The 19810-nt window shown below is 48.1% G+C and overlaps 1 protein-coding gene across 1 annotated transcript in view; it reads left to right on the top strand.

Annotated features, from left to right (window-relative positions):
* Positions 1–19810, top strand: part of PAPPA2 (pappalysin 2) — an 87563-nt gene that overhangs the window by 43500 nt on the left and 24253 nt on the right. The window contains exons 11-16 of the mRNA XM_053950297.1: positions 87–221; positions 3697–3832; positions 4036–4258; positions 13247–13418; positions 15559–15736; positions 18012–18225. Of these exons, the coding sequence (XP_053806272.1) occupies positions 87–221; positions 3697–3832; positions 4036–4258; positions 13247–13418; positions 15559–15736; positions 18012–18225 (1058 nt within the window). The remainder of the gene's footprint in view (positions 1–86; positions 222–3696; positions 3833–4035; positions 4259–13246; positions 13419–15558; positions 15737–18011; positions 18226–19810) is intronic.

Genomic DNA, 19810 nt, shown 5'->3' with positions numbered 1-19810 from the left:
GGTCCTTCTCAACACTTGTTCAATCTTCCCTGAAGTTTTGTAGGTGCTGTTTTTCTCCTTTCATTGCAATAAATCTCTCCTTTCAGGTATGTAAATCCCACCTTCACGAGGTGCCAAAGGACCTTTTGCAGGCTGCTTGGTTTCCCTGTGCTCCCAGCCAAGAGAATGTTCAGGACCCAAATGAGAAGATGCTTTTGGGCGATGAGGGAGTTTGGCTCAAGGTAAGTGAGGGTGTGTGGTCAGGCACAAAGGATTTGTTTGTCTTTACTCAGCTCTGGTGACAAAACCCATCCTTTTCTGTCCTGTAGGAGCTACAGCAACCTTTAAAACTATTCAGGTAGTACTCCATATGCTACTGCACTCTTTGTAAATCCCAAAATACCTGTGTCTGGATCTTAGGTAGTTGCCCCATTCCCACTGTGAACAGCAAACCCATCCTGGGGCAGATTGCCAGGAGAAGGACTGTGCATTAAACCAAAATACCACAGAAATGCCTCGAGGCTGAGAAACAACTTGCTCCTGACTCTCCCCTGCAGTCAAGCTGTGCTTTAACACCCCCAAAGGGTAGGCACAGGCTGTGTTTAAAGTCCTAGCTGCCTTTGTTCCAGCAGCAAGAGGGCAGCTGGATAGCCTCTGCCATCCTGAGGGGTCCTCAGCACCCCAAGCCCACAGCAACCAGCTGTGGCACAGAGGTCCTTCTGATGACTCCAGACCAGAGGTGGCACCTCTGTGCCCCAGGATGTTGGTCCTGCAGCCCAACAGGGGCTCGGGGGCTGCCCCTGGGAGGGTCCAACCCCTCTGTCCCAGCAGGTAGAGGAGAGGGACAGAGGAGGGCTGAGGATTAGGCCACTGGGGTTTTTACAGTGTTGGGTTTCTGACCACAGGCACAGTTTAGAGGTTTTGTGGCTGCTGCCTGGTGTTGCTGGAAAGCCGGGCTCTGGCATGCTGCTCCCTCTGCTCTCTGAGGGGCAGCTCGCCCTGTTTTGCTAGAGGTTCTCTAGAGAAGGCCTCTTTCCCCACATGCTCAGACAACTCGGTGAATCATTAAACCTCAGTCAACAAACTGCTCTGAGGTCCTCTGTCTCTCCAAAACAACTTCCTTTAACCTTCTAATTTTCCCTCTCTTCCTTGTCTGTGTGCTCACAACCCAGTTTGTGGCTTCAGTCTCTGGCCTTGACAAACGTGCCTCCTTTCCTCCTTTGCTAAGGAGAAAGCAGTAATCCTCCCCCTTGGCCTTACCTAGATGAAAGCTTGCTTTCCACTTCTCAGCAGGGGTTAAAACATGTTACAGTTTTATTGGAGCTTGTGGTCAGTCCTCTTCCTGTATGGATGTTTATACTAAAGACTTTCATTACTGGTTCTCTGTGCTCTCTCTAGGAGTGCTATTATTTTCCGCCCATAAAATTATTTATGGACTAGTAATAAATATGCCCTTTTATTCTTTTTTTTTTGTTTTGTTTTTTAAGAGTTGGCCTGATTGGTAACATATTGGGTTAGGAAAGATGGCTTTTTGTTGACAATTTGCCTAGCACAGCTGCCTGCCCAGACAGGAATGGTGCTGTTGATGCACATGTGTACCCATGTGCACGGGGTGTTTGGTGTTCACCAGCTCCCAGGGCCATTTTAAAGCTGCTGCACCTGTGTCTCCCACGTTAGAGCTGCACTACAGAACTCATCAGATGGTAGGAATCACTTAGTACAGTGTTTCTGAAGAGGTGGCACCAATGAACGAGGGGAACAGCTGGGTCAAAGGATCATGGAATGGCTAGGGTTGGAAAGGAGCTTAAATGCCCTCTAGTTCAAGCCCCCTACCATGAGCAGAGACACCTTCCACTAGATCAGGGGGCTCAGAGCCCTATCAGATCTCGAATGTTTCCAGGGATCCACAAGTGCTCTGGAAAGCCAGTGCCAGTGTCTCACCATGCTTGCTGTCGTGCTGTAATTAGGTTGGGGGCAGGCGGAATGTGTGTCTGTGCCTCTGCACACAGCATCTGCCATGCCCCTCAGGTCTGTCTGCACATGAGAATTGTTACAATTTGCAGATCTCCAGCCATGCTTTGTTCTCAGTTTTTAATACACCTGATGAGGAAAGGCATCAAAATCACTTGTAAGCAAGTCAGGATGTGTAATGCAGGAAATTAAATAAGAAGCGGGGAGAGGGAGAGAGAAAAATTAAGAAGATAGCCTGCTGTGGCCAGTCACATAATATGTATTGAAAAGGATTGGGATATTAATCAAGGCAGCTGCTATTGGCCTAACTTGGGGCCAGCACCTTTCACTCTCATGCAGATGCACTGTAGGAAGGGAAAGACTGAACTCTTCACCTCAAGATGTGTAGTCCAGGGAAAGCCTCACCTGACTTCTTCACATACCTCTCCTCCCCTGAGGAACCACACTTGGAGGTTGGGTTAAAACCCTCCAGGTCCTTGGGACTTCACAGCTGTAGCTCTGTCCTGGGGGCACTTGTCTGTGGGCACAGCTGGCTCTTCTCTCTTTTCCTCCCTTCTTGCTTTCCTGTTTCTTTTCCTTCTTCCCACACTTATCTCACCAGGGGAGACAGTGGGGATACACCAAATAAAAACAATTGAGCCCTCTGGTCCACTTCTTGCAGCCAGGCAGCCCTGTAAGTGAGCAAGTCCTGGCTAAGGGAGCAAGGAGACACCAGTGGAGCCTCGCTCACGGGGCTTTTGCTGACGAGCACCTCCCTGCAGGGTGGGACCCCTGGGCTGAAGCCCAAGGTTTTTTCCTATTCCCACGTGTGAACAGTGCCTGACGTGGCATGAACCACCCTGAGGCTAGGCTGCCATCACAGATTGCGTGGCTGTCCCCTCCATTCCCACAGTCTGCTCCTTGGGCTGTGCCTGGCCAGCCAGGACTTGTCTTCTTTCCAAATACACCTTTGCCTCGAATTTCTGAGCTTCCTCCACACCAGCATTCCACAAAAAGTGTCGGGAGGATCTTGATCAAAACACATCTCAGCACTGGGGGGAAGGGGGGGGTATTGGGGTGGGGGAGAAAAACATTTCTGTCTTCTTACTTCCAAAGAACATCTGCTCTGCCATGATTGATGCCATGAGTTTCCCAGCTACTTCCAGCTGCCTTCAGGCTTGTAGACAAGTAGCAAGTTGCTGGCTCTCCTAGCAGGCAGGGCTTCTTCCCACGAATCTTTCTACGTGTTGGCTGGTGGACAGTTTGCTGTTGCAGTGGCTACTGGGGGCATTCTTTGGGCTTGTTTTGTTTTTTGTCTTTTTTGAGGGCTTTTCTGTTGGAAATATTTTGGTGGCAAGGCTGGTAGCTGTTTTCCCTGGGTGTCTCACCTTGGCTGGCCAGCTCTGTGTCGGGTGGGAGTCCGAGTCTGGTGAAGGGGGAGGAGGAAAGAGGTTATCCAGGTCTTGCTTAATTTAAAGAGTAGCAAATGTGGATGCCATGAAGATGCTGTAAATTTATGTCAAGGTGGGACTGAATGTGTGAGGAGAAGGCTAGTAAAATGAAGAAGGGAAATTCAGAGGGAAAGGACTGTTTTGGTTCTCTTCCTTCCTCCTTCCCACCTTTGCACCCATTTCCAGCCCTGCAAGGTCTCTGACCCCTTATCCCTGCTCCTGCTGTGCTCCCTCTTTCTCTCTCTTGCCTATATGGGCTCTGAGAAGCTGTATTTGGTGTGCCCGCTCTCAGAGTGTCTCCTGCCCTCTTTCCTAGGTTTGCTTTGAGAGACCTGCAGTGCCCACCTCTCTCCTGCTCTTCCTGGCCTCCTCTGGCACTGTCCCAAGGCAGCAGCCCAAGCCGGTGGTTGCCGTCCAGTGGACTGACACAGATGGACAGAACCGCTCTTTGGGTGAGAACCTCTGGGCTGTGGCACCAACGGGGACACCTGGAGCCACCACCACAGCTGTGATCTCTCACTGCTGTCCCCTGCCCCTCCTTGCAGGATCTTCTGCCTTCCAAGGTGGTCTGTTGGCGTGTGGAGGGAGCAGATGTAAACCAAAAGCAAATCCCTGGAGCTGGACTAGTCACGTCTTTCTTTGCCTTGTCTCACAGGGACGTACGAGCTGTCGTGTCAGCACAACCCCCTCATCATCAATGTGACCCACGGCCAGGAGGACCCGCTCCCCCAGGCTGCCTCGGTGTTTTTCAACTTCTCCTCTCCACTTGTGGGCGTTGCAGCCGTGGCCTTGCGGACCTTGGCTCAGCCTGGCTCCTCTGACCCCCTCACCTCCTGCCTCCTGCAGCAACAGCAGGGATGTGGCCATCGGTGCTACAGGTAGGGATGGTCTCCTCAGGGCACGTCCCAGGGGCCACCCAGGGTTACTGCTCTCTGAGAAGTTGTGTTTGAATTCTGAAGTTTTTATCTTCTCATGGAGTGCTTTGTGACTATCCTCAGATGGCTTTTGAGGTATTGCTGGAAGATCTGCTGTGTTGAGTCTTGATTTGCTTGTCTTGCTGGAGGGAACGGGAAGGCAAAAACCAGATTTTGTGCATGGCCTCTGCATCTAGAAAACTGTGCTAAAGGTCTGATTCCTGGTGTGAAAACCAAGAGAAGTTTGAAAATGGCTGAGAAGTTATCACTGGGAGTTTCTGCTAAAGCTGAAGGATTGGCTTCTTCAGCACTTTCTTTACAAGCTCCACCTCCATCCATTCCAGTCTTCCCTGTGCTGTGCAAGGTGGGGATGGAGCTCTCCTCATCCTCTCTGTTCTCACTCCCAGTCCATCCAGGCCCCTCACAGAGTCTCACACTACCCTGCTGGACGTGGTGGTAATGCCAACGGCAGCCTCAGCACGTTAAATCTGCCGAGTCTGGCTTTTCTTTCAGATCCCAGGCTCCCTGAAGCTACACATGTGCTGATCCAGGGCTCCAGTTCAGCCAGTTACTCAAACCACAGTACTGAGAATACTGATTTTTGAGTTGAGCTTTGCTGGAGCTTTGGGGTTCTTAAGCACAGAAGGGCTTTGTCTAGGGTCATCTCATTGCCGTTCTTGTCGTGTTCCTTCTGTTGATAGCCTGGATGGGTGAATATCCCTGTTAATAAATGAGAGTATGTGTGTGTGTTTGTCTTAAAGCCTGTGGGATTGTGGTACAATTGATTTATGTTGAATTCTGGAAGCCATGAACATACTGAAGTTGCTTTTTACTTTTTTTTTTTTAAAGTGCATGTGTGATTTATACAGAAACATAAATCTTAGTGAGTCAGTATATAAATATTATTCTCAACTTTACATTAAAAGATCAGCGTTCACCTGAAATGCAGCATGTTTCCTCCTGGTAGCTGTTACAGCAATGTACCCACATGCTTCTAAGACCCTGGCCAACTGATGTGGTTTTTCAATTATATTTTCTCATCCCTTAAAATAATCTTGCATTCTTGTTGCTTGAGAGCTTCCCTCTTCCTCTGAGAAGTGACTTGCAAGGAAGAAAAGACTCACTGGACACAGCTAAGCATTGACTGGGGATGAGGAGATGCCCATATAGGAGCAGATAGAGAGGAAAATAGATGTTTTCCTCATAAAAGTTGCATTATAGCTGAAGGACAAGCCAATTCCCATATTGCCAAGGCACACCAAGCTGTGTCCCTCTTCCAGGGGCACAGCAGGATCCTCGTGTCTCCTCTTCCTCTTGTTGCCCTCCCCTAGGCTCCCCATGGCTTTGACTTCACAGCAATATGCTGAATTGCAGGATGTGTGTGTGCCCTTAGCAAATACTCAAGCAAATTAGGTTCACAGGGTTTTCAGAGTAGAAAATTCTATTTAGAGTATTGATCTTCAGAACTAGTGTCTTGAATATTCAGGGTGGGGAGGTTAGGCTTACAGCCTTGAGTAGTCACACTAATAATCAAGGATCTTCCTCTGTTAAGTCAGGAAACATTGAAGTACGCCCCCTTTATTATATTTTTAAAATCTGTTCTATCGCCAAAAGGAATGCCTTGCAGTATTTTTAAAGGTTAACAATCCATTTCATATAAGGTAGGTGGATTCTGGCAGCGGGGTGCGGGGGCTCCCCTATAAAAATGCAGAAATAGAAAATCTTCAGAGGCTGAGAGACATTTGACTGTAAAAGACCACAGAACACCCATGTTCTTCCTGCAGAGAGTAGAGCTGACCGTTTGCACGCAGCCAGCCTTGTGTACACAGTATGTGCGTGTGAGGGCTTTCCCAAAATAACCTGAGAAAGGACAGTAACAAAAGCAACAGAGAAATGAGATTTCCTGCCTTCAGCCTAGAAATGCTCATTGCCGAAATAATAAATATATGACAGGTTGGTATTTCTGTAGCATCTTTCATCTTGAAGGATCTTGCAGCGCTTTGCAGGCTGGGGAAAAAATAGAGATTGTGTTTATGCTGATGAAATGCAGCTTTCTCCAGGTCAGGATGCAACAGGTGTTTGCCTCTAGAAAAGTACATACTTGTTTTGAAGTGTCTCCTTTTGCTTTTGGACCCATTCAAAGTGCTGAAGGTTGGCAGAGCACTTGCAGACCAAAACAGTGCAATGTCCTCACTGCCATCACCAGGAACGCTTCTCTGCTGTCTCTGCCACCAGACCAGGGTTTGTCTGTGCATTCTGCTCCCAATCACAACCTTATGAGGTCAAGCAGAAATCAGACTTAACACATTTCCACCCAGGAGACCCAAAGCTTCTGCCTTTCATCCTTTTCTTTGCATTTTTAAACTGAGCCACAGTCCCTCCTGTTTAACTTGGTACAGGCTATACACTGAACCAGGGGAACATTTCTCATTTCCTCTCTTTTGTGTATTTTTAGCTTGCTTTTATTTTCAGTGTGTTTTATTTTACGTTCACATATGCTGGGAAATGCCTGAGTTGGGTTCACAGGAAAGGTGCTACCAAAGGCAATCTGCTTTGTGTTTGTATTTCCTGTGTGAAAGCTCTCCTCTTGCTTCCCCAAAAGTGGGTGTCAGGCATCAAGGGGAATCTGGTTTGGATTCCTTTCGTATGGAAAATGGATGTGAGGGAGAGAAAATTAGACGGAGGAGGGAGTTGTTTACGCATTTTCCATTGATAAACTTTATTCAGCGATGACGGCTGTTTCCCAAACAGGTTTTGTTTTGTTTGGTTTGTTTTCTTTCTTCCAGGCACCAAATTTATGCAGGGTCGATTTATGGGCTACATGTGTGATGGCATGAAGATTTATGGGCACCCTGGTAGACATGCTGGTGTCTTATTTCACAGAAATGTAAAATAGTTTGAGTTGGAAGGGACCATAAAGTCCTGATTCTTGCCTCTGGCTGAGGATGCCTCCGTGGATGGAGTCCCTATCTCTGGAGGGATTTAAAACACATGTAAATGTGGCACTTGGGGACATGGGTTAGTGGTGGCCTTGGCACTGCTGGAGTAATGGCTGGACTTAATTTTACAGGGCTTCTCCAGCCTAAAAATTTGTGTTTCCAGGGTCTTGATGACCACCTTTCCTGGGGAATGGGCTAATCTCTACCTTTGGGACCTCTAGAGATGCTTCTCCTCCATCATCAAAACCTGTTGACCTCTGGCATGTCTCTTGTGGGTCCCTGACTGGCTGATGGGCAGTGATGGCCAAGACTGTGCTGTAGAATGTGTTATTAATTTTAATTTAAACTACATTTAAATTAATGCCCAGTTGGAAGGTGTCACAGGTAACCCTTGGAGGGCCAGACACCATTTCATGGACTGCCCTATCCCATTTGCTGTCTGCAGTCTAACAAGCTTCTTGAGATTAGTGCTCTATATATGGGCTTTTTTGGGAATGCTCAAGATGTCTTCTGCCTTTCCCTGAGAATATCCAGGGGAAAAAATATCTCCCAGCATAGGTTTTTCACCAGTTTGATCTTGAGTCAAACACAGTAACTAAACAGCTTTCAAACAGGGTGTTTAGTGTCACCTTATGGAAGGGGTCTGAGGCATTGTTCCAAGCAGAGCTAGCCCCAGATACATCGAGGGAATGTGAGTTACAGCATGGATCAGTTGTGTGAGTTCCCATGTCCAGTGAAGAAGGGAGCAACCACTGGAAGACCCCAGGTTTTCCAGCAGAGCCCCTTGGTTTTCTGCTACAGCCAGTCTCTCCCATTCTGCCCTGCCCTTCCTGATGTCATACACAAGCCCAGGGATTTTTCACAGGGGCTGGCTTAAATGCATCCTTCAGAAGGTTCTCTTACCTCCTTTCACAAGCTGCAGGAGGTGATGAGTACACCATCACCCCTGCTGAGCTATTCTCATACCCAGGAAGCCTCTCTGCTGAGAAGGTGCCTCTGATTTCATGATGAAAGTTGTTGCTTTTGCTCCATCCTTGTCAGAAAGGTCTGAATGCCTCCTGCCAGCAGACAACTTTTCTGTGTCTATGTGTCTGTACAGAGCCATCAGATCCTCTCACTATCTCCTCTCTGTCATGATAAATATCTTTTCCTCCTTGAATCTTACAGCGTAAATCTTGCAGCCCAGCTATGGCTTCTGCTTGCAGCTCCCCTTTGAAACCCCTCTGCTATTTTTATGTCTTTCATGGTGATGGATGTGGCTCAGAAATTAATTCCTCTGGACAAGATGAGAAAATGAGATGAGTGTGGTCCTCTGGAGATCGGATATGGATAAAGATGTTCTTTGGGTACGGTCTGTCCTGGCTGAGGTTGGGAAGGTGACTAGACCAAACCTGGCATCCCATTCAACCTCCTTTTCTGTGCCTCTATGCAAATATTTTGGTGTCATGAACAACAACAAAAAAAAACATGGAAAGGAACTGTCTGGAAATACATTATGTGCTCTTGCTTCTTTTTTTCCCTTTTCCACTATGGCTATGGAGGGCCCAGCAGGTCATTTGATGTCTTGCTGGTGCCTTTTCTCTGTCTCTGAGGCAGATGACAGCAGATGACTCACAGGGATGTTACTTTTTGCCAAGTTTCTTTTGGAGTCACGTACAGAGGCAAACACCTTTTCTTGAGATGGCAACCTCAGTGCAGATTGTAATCAAGAAGCATCACCACCGTTGGGTCTGTACACGCAGCCTGCTGCCACAAGGATGGTTGCCATCAGATTTACTGGAAAAGTGAGACCTTTCACCTTCACGGGAAACATGCCTGAAGGGAGACATTCCCAAGTATTTCCAAAACACCTTTTCTCATTTCCTAGCTATTCTCTTCTGCTAGACCGCATTGGGGTAAACACCTTTTATCTCACTGATGTTGAGTGTTACAATCCAGACTCCACCAGAGAATGTGCAGTGATGACTTTTTACTTCAGGAGATTTGGCCAAAGCCTTTACTTTTCTGTCAACATCTTCTATAACCCCTTCTCCCAAAAAATCACACCATGAGAAGAACTTAGAAGTTTCCGCTGTTAAGAGTGGAGCTTGATGATAAGGGATGTTTCAGCAGCAAACTTGGGGTTGAAAGCCTGAGTAGGCACTACAGCAATGTATAGATGATTTATTATACTCAGACAGCTGCACTGCTTTTGACTTGGCTTAGTTTGATGTGGGTAAATCCATCAGTATTTTCTGTGTTGCATTAAGTAGTTGCTGTAAAACATGAAATTTCAGCTTTTCAGAATTTGGGATTTGTCACAACAAAGTAGTGTTACCATACTAGCTTTGCCACCACTGGCTTAACATGCTCTATTGCTGGCAGTGGCTGCCTGCTTTTTTTCTAGAAGGATGAAGGATCTCAAAGGAGAAGTTTTGCTCTAGTTTATAGAATTTGTTCTGAATTGACATTTCAGAACAAAACTTTTACCTTTGTGGAGCAGTTAGGGCCATCACTAGACAGAATTTCACAGATTTCCAGACCTGAAACTTTCTTTGATGTATAAGTTATGGGACTTGGTGAGCCCAGAGCATCGTGCAGACTTGTGCTGACATGAAATAAGTTAGGAGAAAAACCTTGGTATTTTGTAAAAATGTTGTTGACAAATCATTAGTTTGAGCTTCAAAAGATGCTGGGATAGAAGTGGAATTTTTTTTTTGATGTCTTGGGCAGAAAAAAAGTAAGAAAATATTGGCTTGTCCCACATCTTATATGGCCTGATCAGAAATGGGCAGAAGTCAGGAGTTTGCAGCTGTGATACAGGAATTTCATTTATCATCAAAAGCAGAAAGAGCTCCTTCATGCTGAGATCAGAACTGGGCTAACTGTGCCATTTCCTTGTCCAGCCTTTGTTAGGGTGTTCCAGGGCCTGGGAGCTGTGATTTATTCCATCACTTTACCCCAGCTCTGGCATGTGGATCACGATGGGGCCAGGTCACCAGGCATTTTTCTCTTTTGATCTGCACTTGTTCACCATCAGGCTCAAAAGTGTCCTGGCCCCAAGTACAACAGTGATAGCAGTGATGATGCTGATAAAGGAAGCAATCAAGACAATGTTTTTTGGTAGGGTTGGTATAGATTTTTAAAGATTATTGATATATTTGAGAAAATCAGACAGCTTTCAGTGATGTGAGCTCCTTTTCAGGTCTGGAATAGCAGCACCAGACTTCAAAGCAAGGTGTAGGATGAGCACAGCTTCTCAGAACTTGAGCTGATCAGGCTCAGATAATTTCCAAAATAAAATCTAGTGCGTATTTGTAGGTTTAGGTGTGTTGTTAAACACAGAGAAAATAGTGCTAAGTTAGTCATCTTTGGGGGCACAGAGAAAGGTAATTATTCTAACCCAAACTTTTCTATTATTTCTAGAATATATCTACATGCACATACAGAACACGTGCATGAGTATATTTATGTGATGTACATAAAAACATTTTGTTGTTATGACCTGTAATTATCAACCTCTTGTGCATAACTACCCTATATAACATTCTATATTTATAATCCTTAAGAAACTTGCTGATATCTTGATCTACTTTCTGCCACATTGCTGGTTACATTTCTGAACTGGTGGAAAACCAAAACGTCCCTGGTAGCACTCAAAAGGATTAGCGCTTCATTTAATTTTTATTTAATAACAGCATTGTCCCAACTGCCAACGCTGCTCCAGACAACGTGCTGTCTTTCCATCAGCACCAGCAGAGCTGCTCCAGCCAAGCACTTGGCCTGGATGCATCTGGAAGGTGCCAGGGCACACCCTCAAACCAGTGCTGTGATGGGCACATGCTCCAAAACTCAACGCCCTGACCGTCAGCTGTGAGGGTGGGGAGGCCCTGGCACTGGTTGCCCAGAGAAGCTGTGGCTGCCCCCTTCCTTGAAGTGTTCCAGGCCAATTTGGAGGGGGCTTGGAGCAACCTGGTCTAGTGGAAAGGTGCATCTCCACGTTGTACCCATGACCGGTGAGCAAGGAGATGGAATGGAGAAGCAAGGCTGGAAAAGAGGACATGTGTGTCCAGAGGCAAACACACAAGGAAGTTTGGGACGGTGGCTCCATCGCTGGGCAGTGGAACTGGGGACGGGAGCAAGTATGAGCCAGGGGCACAGGCAGGGAGCAGAGCAACTGCCCAGAGAAGGTGACTGTAGGAGGGGAGGGGAGAGGGCTACAATTGGTAACAGATGCCCTCAGAAGCTAATGACCTGACAAATGCTGCACTCGTAAAACAAATTCTTTAAAAAGGAAGCAAATGGAAATATAAGCTAGTGAAAGAATTTGCAGCAGCTGCCCTGAAACCATTTCTCACTTCATAAACAGGTCTGCATTGAAAAAACAGCCCCTTTTTTCTTGTCCTCCTTTGTGGTCCCCTCTGTGCCCACCGGCTCTTTCAGGGCTGTGGCCTGCAGGTTTCCACCATGTCTTTGGCTCGGCGGACTTGTCCAGAGTCAACAGCACATTGCATTCCCTTAACGTCTGTGTCGGCACCGATTTGGGTTTTTTTTTTGGGATTTGTTGTTTTTGTTTTTTTTGTTGGGTTTTTTGTGTGCGTGTCTTTTGTGGTATTTCTAGCTCTGTGCATCCTTGGCTGGAAATGTTGAGTAAAGGCTGGAGGCAGAGGCCTCTGCCTCGCTGGGAGAAAGGCAGTGCCTGAAAACGGCCAGCAGCCCTGTGCCAAGCAGGGAGCAGAGGAGAGCGAGGCATTCAGGTACAGCTCCCTCCCTTCTCTCCCCAGTTATTGCCTGAAGCTGCAGCACCTCTGTCCCTGGCTGAGGAGGGCTGACTGAGCTCAGGTGTTGCACCTATATCGCTTGGTAACAGATAAGGCCAGACTGATGGGTAACCAGGGCGTGGGAGCTGTTGTATTGCCCTATGTCTTTTCCCAATTCCATCCCAGGTAATTATTTGACTGGCTGCATTTCACTGAGGGAGATCATAACTCTTTGACCAACACTGGTTCTCATTATGGAATTCTGATGCTTAAATAATCAGTACCTAATGACTGCTCCTCAGTGGGAAGCTGCTGAAGTGAGGAGGCGGCATGGGTGATGTATTGCAAACCAAGGAATGGGTGATGCATTTCAAACTTTCCTGGAACCTCCTGTAACTTGCAGCAGTGCTGAGGGGAAGGTTGTTCCTCCCTTTAGCTACATCTCACCTTGGTGGCCACAGCTGAGGCTGTAGAGCTGGACAGATGTATGTTGAGGTGATCTTGATCCCACAGAGCCTGGCACCCCTGGCTTGGGATGCTGTGTTGGCCTGTGGGGAGAGCAGAGGTGCTGAAGAGCATCAGAGCAGAGGGGGAAGGTGACAGGAGTGGGGTTGAGGAGCCAGTTGTGTATCCAGCTTTTCCCTTCCACCATAGGCTGTGGTGTAGCTGTGTGGATGTGAATGAGGGACTGCACAGGATCTGAAGAACGTCTCATGGATGATTCCCTAATATTTGCAGAGGTTTCCTCTTAGCTTTCCTTGCAGTTGGAGAATCATCTGTGGATTCTCCAGTGTCCTATACAGAGTTTGACATACCTGATTCTAAAGTTATACAAAAGTATTCCTTCTGCCTCCCTTCTCCTTGTCACCTCCCTCCTTTTGTTCTCTTGGTCTACCTGCAATGAGCCCCTTTGGTGTCAGGGCTGTGTGCGCACTCTGTGCCTGTGTACAGGCAGCACAGATTTTGGAATATTGTTGAGCTGTGCCTCCTTTTATCAAGTTGAAAGAACATGGTAATGGTTGGTGAGAAGGTGTGGGCTGGGGTTGGGATGAAGTCCAGTTAAGACAGAGCTGGGATAAAGTACTCTCCTGGCATCATTGTCAGGAGACGTCAAGCCTGGAAGAAGCTGGAGCTGCGAGGGATAGGTGTGCATCTCTAGGCATCTGTGACCTGCTGAGCGTTCACTCCACACAAGTGCCACCTGGAGAGAGCCCTTGCTTGCTGAAGTAGTCCTGGGACCCACTGGTTGATCCCTTCTCTGTTCTCCTCCACAGCTGTGCCCACGGTGCCTGCGTGGGATCGGGAATCTGCACGCAGCCGCTGCTTGCTCACGCTGCCACCCTCAACTGCAGCTCGTATGGCCCAAGGCACATGACGTGTGCTGTCTCCTGTGAAAAGGGCTTTGTCCTCCGCTCCAGTGGTGGGAAGAGGCTGGGCTCATCGCAGGTGAGTGGGCCTCAGGATGGCCCATGGGACCAAGACCTAGATGAAAAAGATTTAACCGCCCTGAGGTGGTTGGAGAGAGCACAGACCACTTCGTTCCTCCAGCCCCAACAGTTCTGCTGCTTTCCCAACACATCCCAGCTCAATGAAACTCCAGTGCTGGACCCCTGTGCTCATGGCTGGTGTTTCTGCTCTGGAGGTCCCTCTCTTTCCCTTGCTCCAGTCCTAGTTCTCCCAGTCCAGTGTTGTCTGCAGAGCACAGCTCTGCCAGGCTGAAAGCTGCTGCAGGGCATGTCCTGAGTCAAGGTGATGCACTCCAGCAGAAGGAGAGATAGATATTTCTGCTCTCCAGATGGGCATTGCTTGGAGGGTTAAACATCCCTGGGATATTTTCTCTCTCAAAGCTGAAGTTAGTGGCTCAGGAAAAAATGAAGTCATTGCAGAGCAACTATATTTAGAGGCAGCTGAGAGCATGGAGAGCTTTTCTTCCTTTGTGTTGTGTTGCAATAATGGCACAGAGGTCACTGTGAAAGAGTTTGTCCCACTTTCCAGAGGGTTGGGGGTTACCTCATAAAAGCCAGGAGCCAGCACAGGTCTTAGCTATTGACTGAGGAGACCTGGGATGATGTGTCTTTGGGAACTGAACTACCTTGGTCCAGGCAGTCACTTGGGCAGGGGTATAGGCACACAGTGTCCTGTCCTTAGGCTGTTTCTGGAGGGGAGAACAGGAGTCTCTGGGGCTGAGCTGCTCTACACACCAGACTGAGCGAGGGTGTGAACTTGCTTGGGGCACACAAAGTTGGGCCATGTCAGGAGGGGGACATTTCCTCTCCTTGGAGATCTGCTTGTGACACCTGGCAGGCAGGTTCCCCGTGCTGTGGTGTTGGCCAAAGGAGAGGTGGACACTGTGGAAGTGCAATAGGGCAGCTGGAGATGCACTGCTCATCACTGGGAGGTTATTAATTACATGGCCACTGAGTCTGTGGGCCAAGGCCTGCCCAGGGAAAACAAAATGTTCCCATTCTCCAAAATGAAACCGCACAAAATGAATCTGCCCGGGGTGACAGTTTTCCTGTGTTTGGCAGTGAGATGGGAAACTTCTGAACAGAGTTTTACCAAGTGGCTGTCACAGCTTGCAAGTGCCTTGCCCTGAGCCCTCCAGTGGTATTACAGAGATGTCTGGCTTGTAATCCTGTTTAGGAGAATGCACACAGCTCTTCTCCTGAGCATCCTCTCCAGCTAGTTCAGCTACACTATGATCCTGCTGCACTCGGGAGTGCCTGACTCAAATTTAGTGATGTTCTTCAGAGCCACGACACCCAGGATGTCCCCAGACAGTGAAGGGACATCAGGGATACTGGTCTGCAGCCCCTGGCTGAGGGCTGCTGGGCTGGGGTTAGCAGTTTGGGAATGGAAAACATAGAACAATTGGGGTTGGAAGGGACCTTTAAAAGATCACTTAGTCCAACCCCCCCGCATTGTGGCTAGGAGCACCTTCCACTACACCAGGTTGCTCATAGAAAACCATCATCCACCACTCAATTTTGATGAAGTCTGTAGCACATGTTGACCATATTTAGTGGTGGGAACATGGTGGTTTTTGATCTTGGGCAGTTCCCCAGCTGAGTAAGAAGGGCTGTATAATTAGGATTTGTAAATGAGGTTATATGATTTCAGTGGGGTCTGTGGGCTGAGGTGTGAGGGAATAGGTACATTTAGGGAAAAACAATCAACTGAAGAGCTCTTTGGCAACAGTTGAAGTATGACTTGATCTTTTAGGGGAGGAAATTGCAGCACATACAGCTGGAAATAGCTTAGCTCAAGAGGTTTCAGTGAATCTTGAAGGGACTTTCCTTTTTTCCCTAATGGGGACTGGTACTGCCCAGACAATGTAACATGCACAGTGGCTGGATTGTTACCCCAGGGCACATTTGCTGCTCTCACACCCCACGCATCTCCCTGTGAACAGATCAGGGCTTTGTGATTCATTGTCCAGAGTGGGGAGAAGGAGCACAGTGGGGGAGGAAAAATGTTGGAGAGCTCTCCTCATCCTGAAACCTGGGCTGGACCTTTCTGCTGTGGTAGCACAGCTGTAGATCAAAGTCCTCTTCAAGAGTCTGATGGAACTTTGCTTTTTCTGCAGCAGGAGGTGGTGCTGATGTGCAGTTCGGGACAGTGGGACAGATCTGTGACTTGTGACCCTGTTGACTGCCGTGTCCCTGACCAGTCCCACGTGTACTATGCTGAGTTCTCCTGCCCTGTGGGGACCACCTACCTGCAGAGATGCTCCTTCTCCTGCATCCCCCCAGCCAAACTTCAAGGTATGGTCTAGAGTGTGAAGACATTTAGCCACCCTTTTTGATGCCACCTCTCAGTGCCTGTCCCAAGCAGTTCAAACAGAATTTGGAATTTCTCACTTATCCTGGATTTGCCAGCTGAATGAGCTCTTGAGATCCTTCCCGAAATGATGAGTATCCCTCTCCCTGGAACAGAGACATCCTAGTGTGGGGATAATTCCCTCTGACTCCCATCCCCTGGCAGGCAGCCCTTATCCATCCACCTCAGGGTGCAGTGATGTCCTCTCCTGATAACTGGTGCAGCCTCCAGTATTACAGTGATAGAGACAAGAAACATGCAGGCAGACAGAGGAGACTTCAGAGAGCCAGAAGTGGCTCTGTGCCTGGTGGCTGTGGGAAAGCCTGTGGTTCAGGGGGCTGGGGCTGTATAAAGCCATAGAGACTGATGCCCACAGCTGTAGAGCAGTCTGGGAGATGTTCACCACCCAGACACACCATGGCCTGGCTTTCATTCTGCCGACTCCATCAGCAGCCACAGGAATTTTTAAAGCCAAGTCAGAAAAAGAGAGCTACTGTTCTGTCTATGCAAGGGCTGAGCTGGATGGGATTTCAGGGGTAATTGCCTTGACAGCTTCGAGCATTGGGACTTTGTGAGTTTCCACCAGTGCCTTTGCTCTGAAAAAATCACATACAACAAATCATTTTAATGGGTGCCCTACTTTATGGGGACATTTATAGCTGAAATGTATGAGAATTGTTTACTTATTGTAAAAAAAAAAAAATCTAAGGATCAAAAACTGCAGAGAATTAAGGTCTCATTTCATGACAGGGAGGATGGTGGCAGATCCCCAGTGTGGGCTGATCAATGGGTAGCATGCCAATGTCATCTCAACAACACAAATTCTGCATGAACTGATGTCCATTGCCTTGGGTTGGTCAACTGAGGGCAGAGGTTTAATCTTGTCTTACACTCACAGCTGCCTCTTGGTCCTACTGCAGTCCCTGGGAGGTTTGCCATGGGTTCCCTCCGTGGGAAGGTGTCCCCTCCATGGGCCCCTGGGTGACTCCCAGCATGATGGCTGGAGGTGCTCAGCCAAGGCTGCCAAGCCATGTGGGTAAACTCTTACAGTCCAGCTGACACAACTGAGCCACTGAGGCAGGGACATGCTCTATGCTTGTTCCCCCAAAGACTTGCATCCTTACAAGGACGCTGTCAATGCTAACAAATGCTAAGAGTAGGCAAGGAAAGGATGACATGGCTGTGTGGCACTTGGAGGTGGGAGACAGCCTTGACCCATCAGGAACACAGGCACTGAGTAGAGATGTGATCTTGTCTCTGGCCCAAAAGTGTTTCTGTAAAAAGAAAGGGATGTTTGAAGGAACTGTAGAGCAGCCTGGCTGATCCAAATCTCTCACTAGGAAGAGTCCCATTCACTCCAGTCCAGCTTTTTTTCTTGCTCATCAGTTCCCAATGAACTATCCATCATCCACACCATGTAGGTGATGTAGTCCTGGATACTTCCTGCCAGCATCCAGAGCTGTGCAGTTTTGACCAGCCATTTAGCTGGGTCTGTCAGGGACAACAAGGAGCTGGGGTGTAATACTCAACCCAGATGTCTAGTGATGGCTGGTTTGAATTTCCAGTTACACCTAGTGAAGCCTCCCGCATCTGTCCTTCTGGCATTTTTCATCTTCCTGACTCTCAGGTTGCCCAGAGAGGTAATGGATTCCCCATCCCTGGAAACATTGAAAGCCAGGTTGGGCAGGGCTCTGAGCTACCTGACCTGGTGGAAGATGTCCTGTCCATGGCAGAGGGAGGTTGGATTAGATGGCCTTTAAAGATCCTTTCCAGCCCAAACCATTCCACAATTCTATGATCGTGCACTGCATCTGTAGTAGGGTATGACAGCTTGATCAGCATAGCTAAGGACAAGCTACAAAAAGCCCTTGTGGAGAATGAAGGTGGGCTAAGCTGAATATGACAGAGAGCTGTCCTACAATAAGGCCCCTGGCTATCCTGAGGCACCACAGAAGTTTAAGGGAAAGACTTGGAGAGGTTTGCAGAATCAAGATCCTTTCTGCAGCTCTAGAAGCTGACCCTGCCATACTTTTGTCTGCATTCAAGTATTTTCTGCTACAGCCTGACCAAACAGGTGATGGTCTTTCTGTTTGTTGCCCCTTTTGGTATCAGTGTACACTCTAACAAAAGGGCTTCTGCTGGTTGCTCTGAGCTCCCCTCAGCAGGACTCCATTCCTGGCTCCGATGTAACCCTACACGTGACTTCTCTTTTGGAGTCAGGAACAAACCAGTGGCTCACCTGCCTGGAGGATGGTCTCTGGTCCCTGCCCGAAGCCTACTGCAAGCTGGAGTGTGACGTGCCTCCCGCCGTGGCCAACGCCAGGCTCCTGGTGCCTCGGTGCCTGCAGGGCAACCACGACGTGGGCTCGGTCTGTCGCTACAAGTGCAAACCTGGATACCACGTGGCCGAGAGCACAGCAGACAAGCCTAAGAAGTAAGTCTTTGGCAGGTCTGTTATTACCATTTGTTTCCTCCTCCCAATGTGCGCAAGGAGCAGAGGTGATAGGACAACAGCAGTCTCGAAGACCTGGCTTGATAGGTAGAAGGCAGGGCAGCTTGCTCTGATCACACAGATTTCTTGAAATACAAGAGGCATTCCCAGGTCTAGGTGAACCTGGTGGGAGCAAGGTGCTGTTGCACACACGGGTGTGTTAAGTACTTTAACCTGAAACAAGCAGATCTTCCTGTGCACCTCAACATATTTGTAACTCTGTGAAAGCTAAGCACCAAATTAAGTGTTTGCAGACTCCCAGGTAATTAGACATTTACAAGATGTTGGCAGATTCCTGCAGCTTCTGTCTTTCCTAAAAGCAATAAAACATAGAACAGAGGCACTGCAAGAATGAATGGCTGCCTTCTGTCAGAGTTAACATCTCACCCACTGTGCCTCTTGGCTAAATTTAATCTCTAGCATTGGCATTTCAATGGGAGAAGATTTTTCTTGATGCTTTGGGGAAAAATTCCTGGTGGTTCGCTAGCCCTGCTCTCAGCCAATATCGCGATGCTGGGGGATAAAGCAGCATTTTGTCTGTGATGCCTCCAGCCAAAGTCCCCATTGGGTTCGGTCACTAAAGATTCCCTGGCACTGGCACGGTCCTCCCCAGAGTCTTGATTCTAGCCCAGATCAGGTAATTATGTGTTAATTGTTTAATGCCCCCTTCCAGTTTTAATTGGATGCAGACTTCATCTCTTCTTTGCTCTGGGGTAGAGTTGTTGTGCAGTGGGAAGCAGTTGCCAAATTTCTTGCCTAGTAATGAAGGAAGTGGTTTCTGTAAACAGCTTTTCACAGTGTTAGGAGCATTTCTTGGGCCAAAGGGAGCTGAGCAAATGACGATTATGGCAGCGATCACATGGACTGCTTTGCAAACTCTAGAGCAGCTTTTGTGCCTGTGGCGCTTCAGGCACTGGGCATTCAAACAGATCCACTCAGCTTGCAAAGTTAGGCCCCCTCTGTCCTACTGCAGCAACTGCTGGTGAAAATGATGACCCCTGGGAGATCTTGAGGCTCCTCTGATGTGTGAGTAACTTCCATATGGGTCTGAACAGCCTGTGAGACAAGTTAAGGAAAATCATGCAAAGCGGTTTACGTTTTCATAGCGATGTACGTTGACATCGTGCTTTCCCCTTTGCAGTTGTCACTGCTGCTATTTCATCGGACCTCTCTGATGGTGGAATGCAAAACCCACATTAACAAAACCAGAAAAAGTATTGCTTTCCTATAGTGCAGATTAACTCCTATGTGAGTGGCGCAGCCCAAGCAAAAACCTTTCCTTGGACTTGTAAATTGTATCATCTCATCAGGAGCTTTTGGTGTACACTCAGCATGAGTACAAACCCCTTGGTGTGGTGTAGCAGCTCTTAGCCATCCAGTTCCTGGATTGCTGGAAATCCTTCTGGTATCTCAGCCCTGGCAAGGAGAGGGTGGGAGCTGCCAGAATGAGAGGCTGATCTCTTTGATCAAAGAGATTTGGGGATCTCTTTGATCATGCCAGTTTTTGAGAAAGGGAGGTGCTGGGGAG

Source organism: Vidua chalybeata, chromosome 9 (genome assembly GCF_026979565.1).
Source record: "Vidua chalybeata isolate OUT-0048 chromosome 9, bVidCha1 merged haplotype, whole genome shotgun sequence".
NCBI classification, from domain to species: domain Eukaryota; kingdom Metazoa; phylum Chordata; class Aves; order Passeriformes; family Viduidae; genus Vidua; species Vidua chalybeata.
The sequence above is the reverse complement of the archived record's forward strand: the minus strand, read 5'-3'. Positions and strand labels throughout refer to the sequence as shown.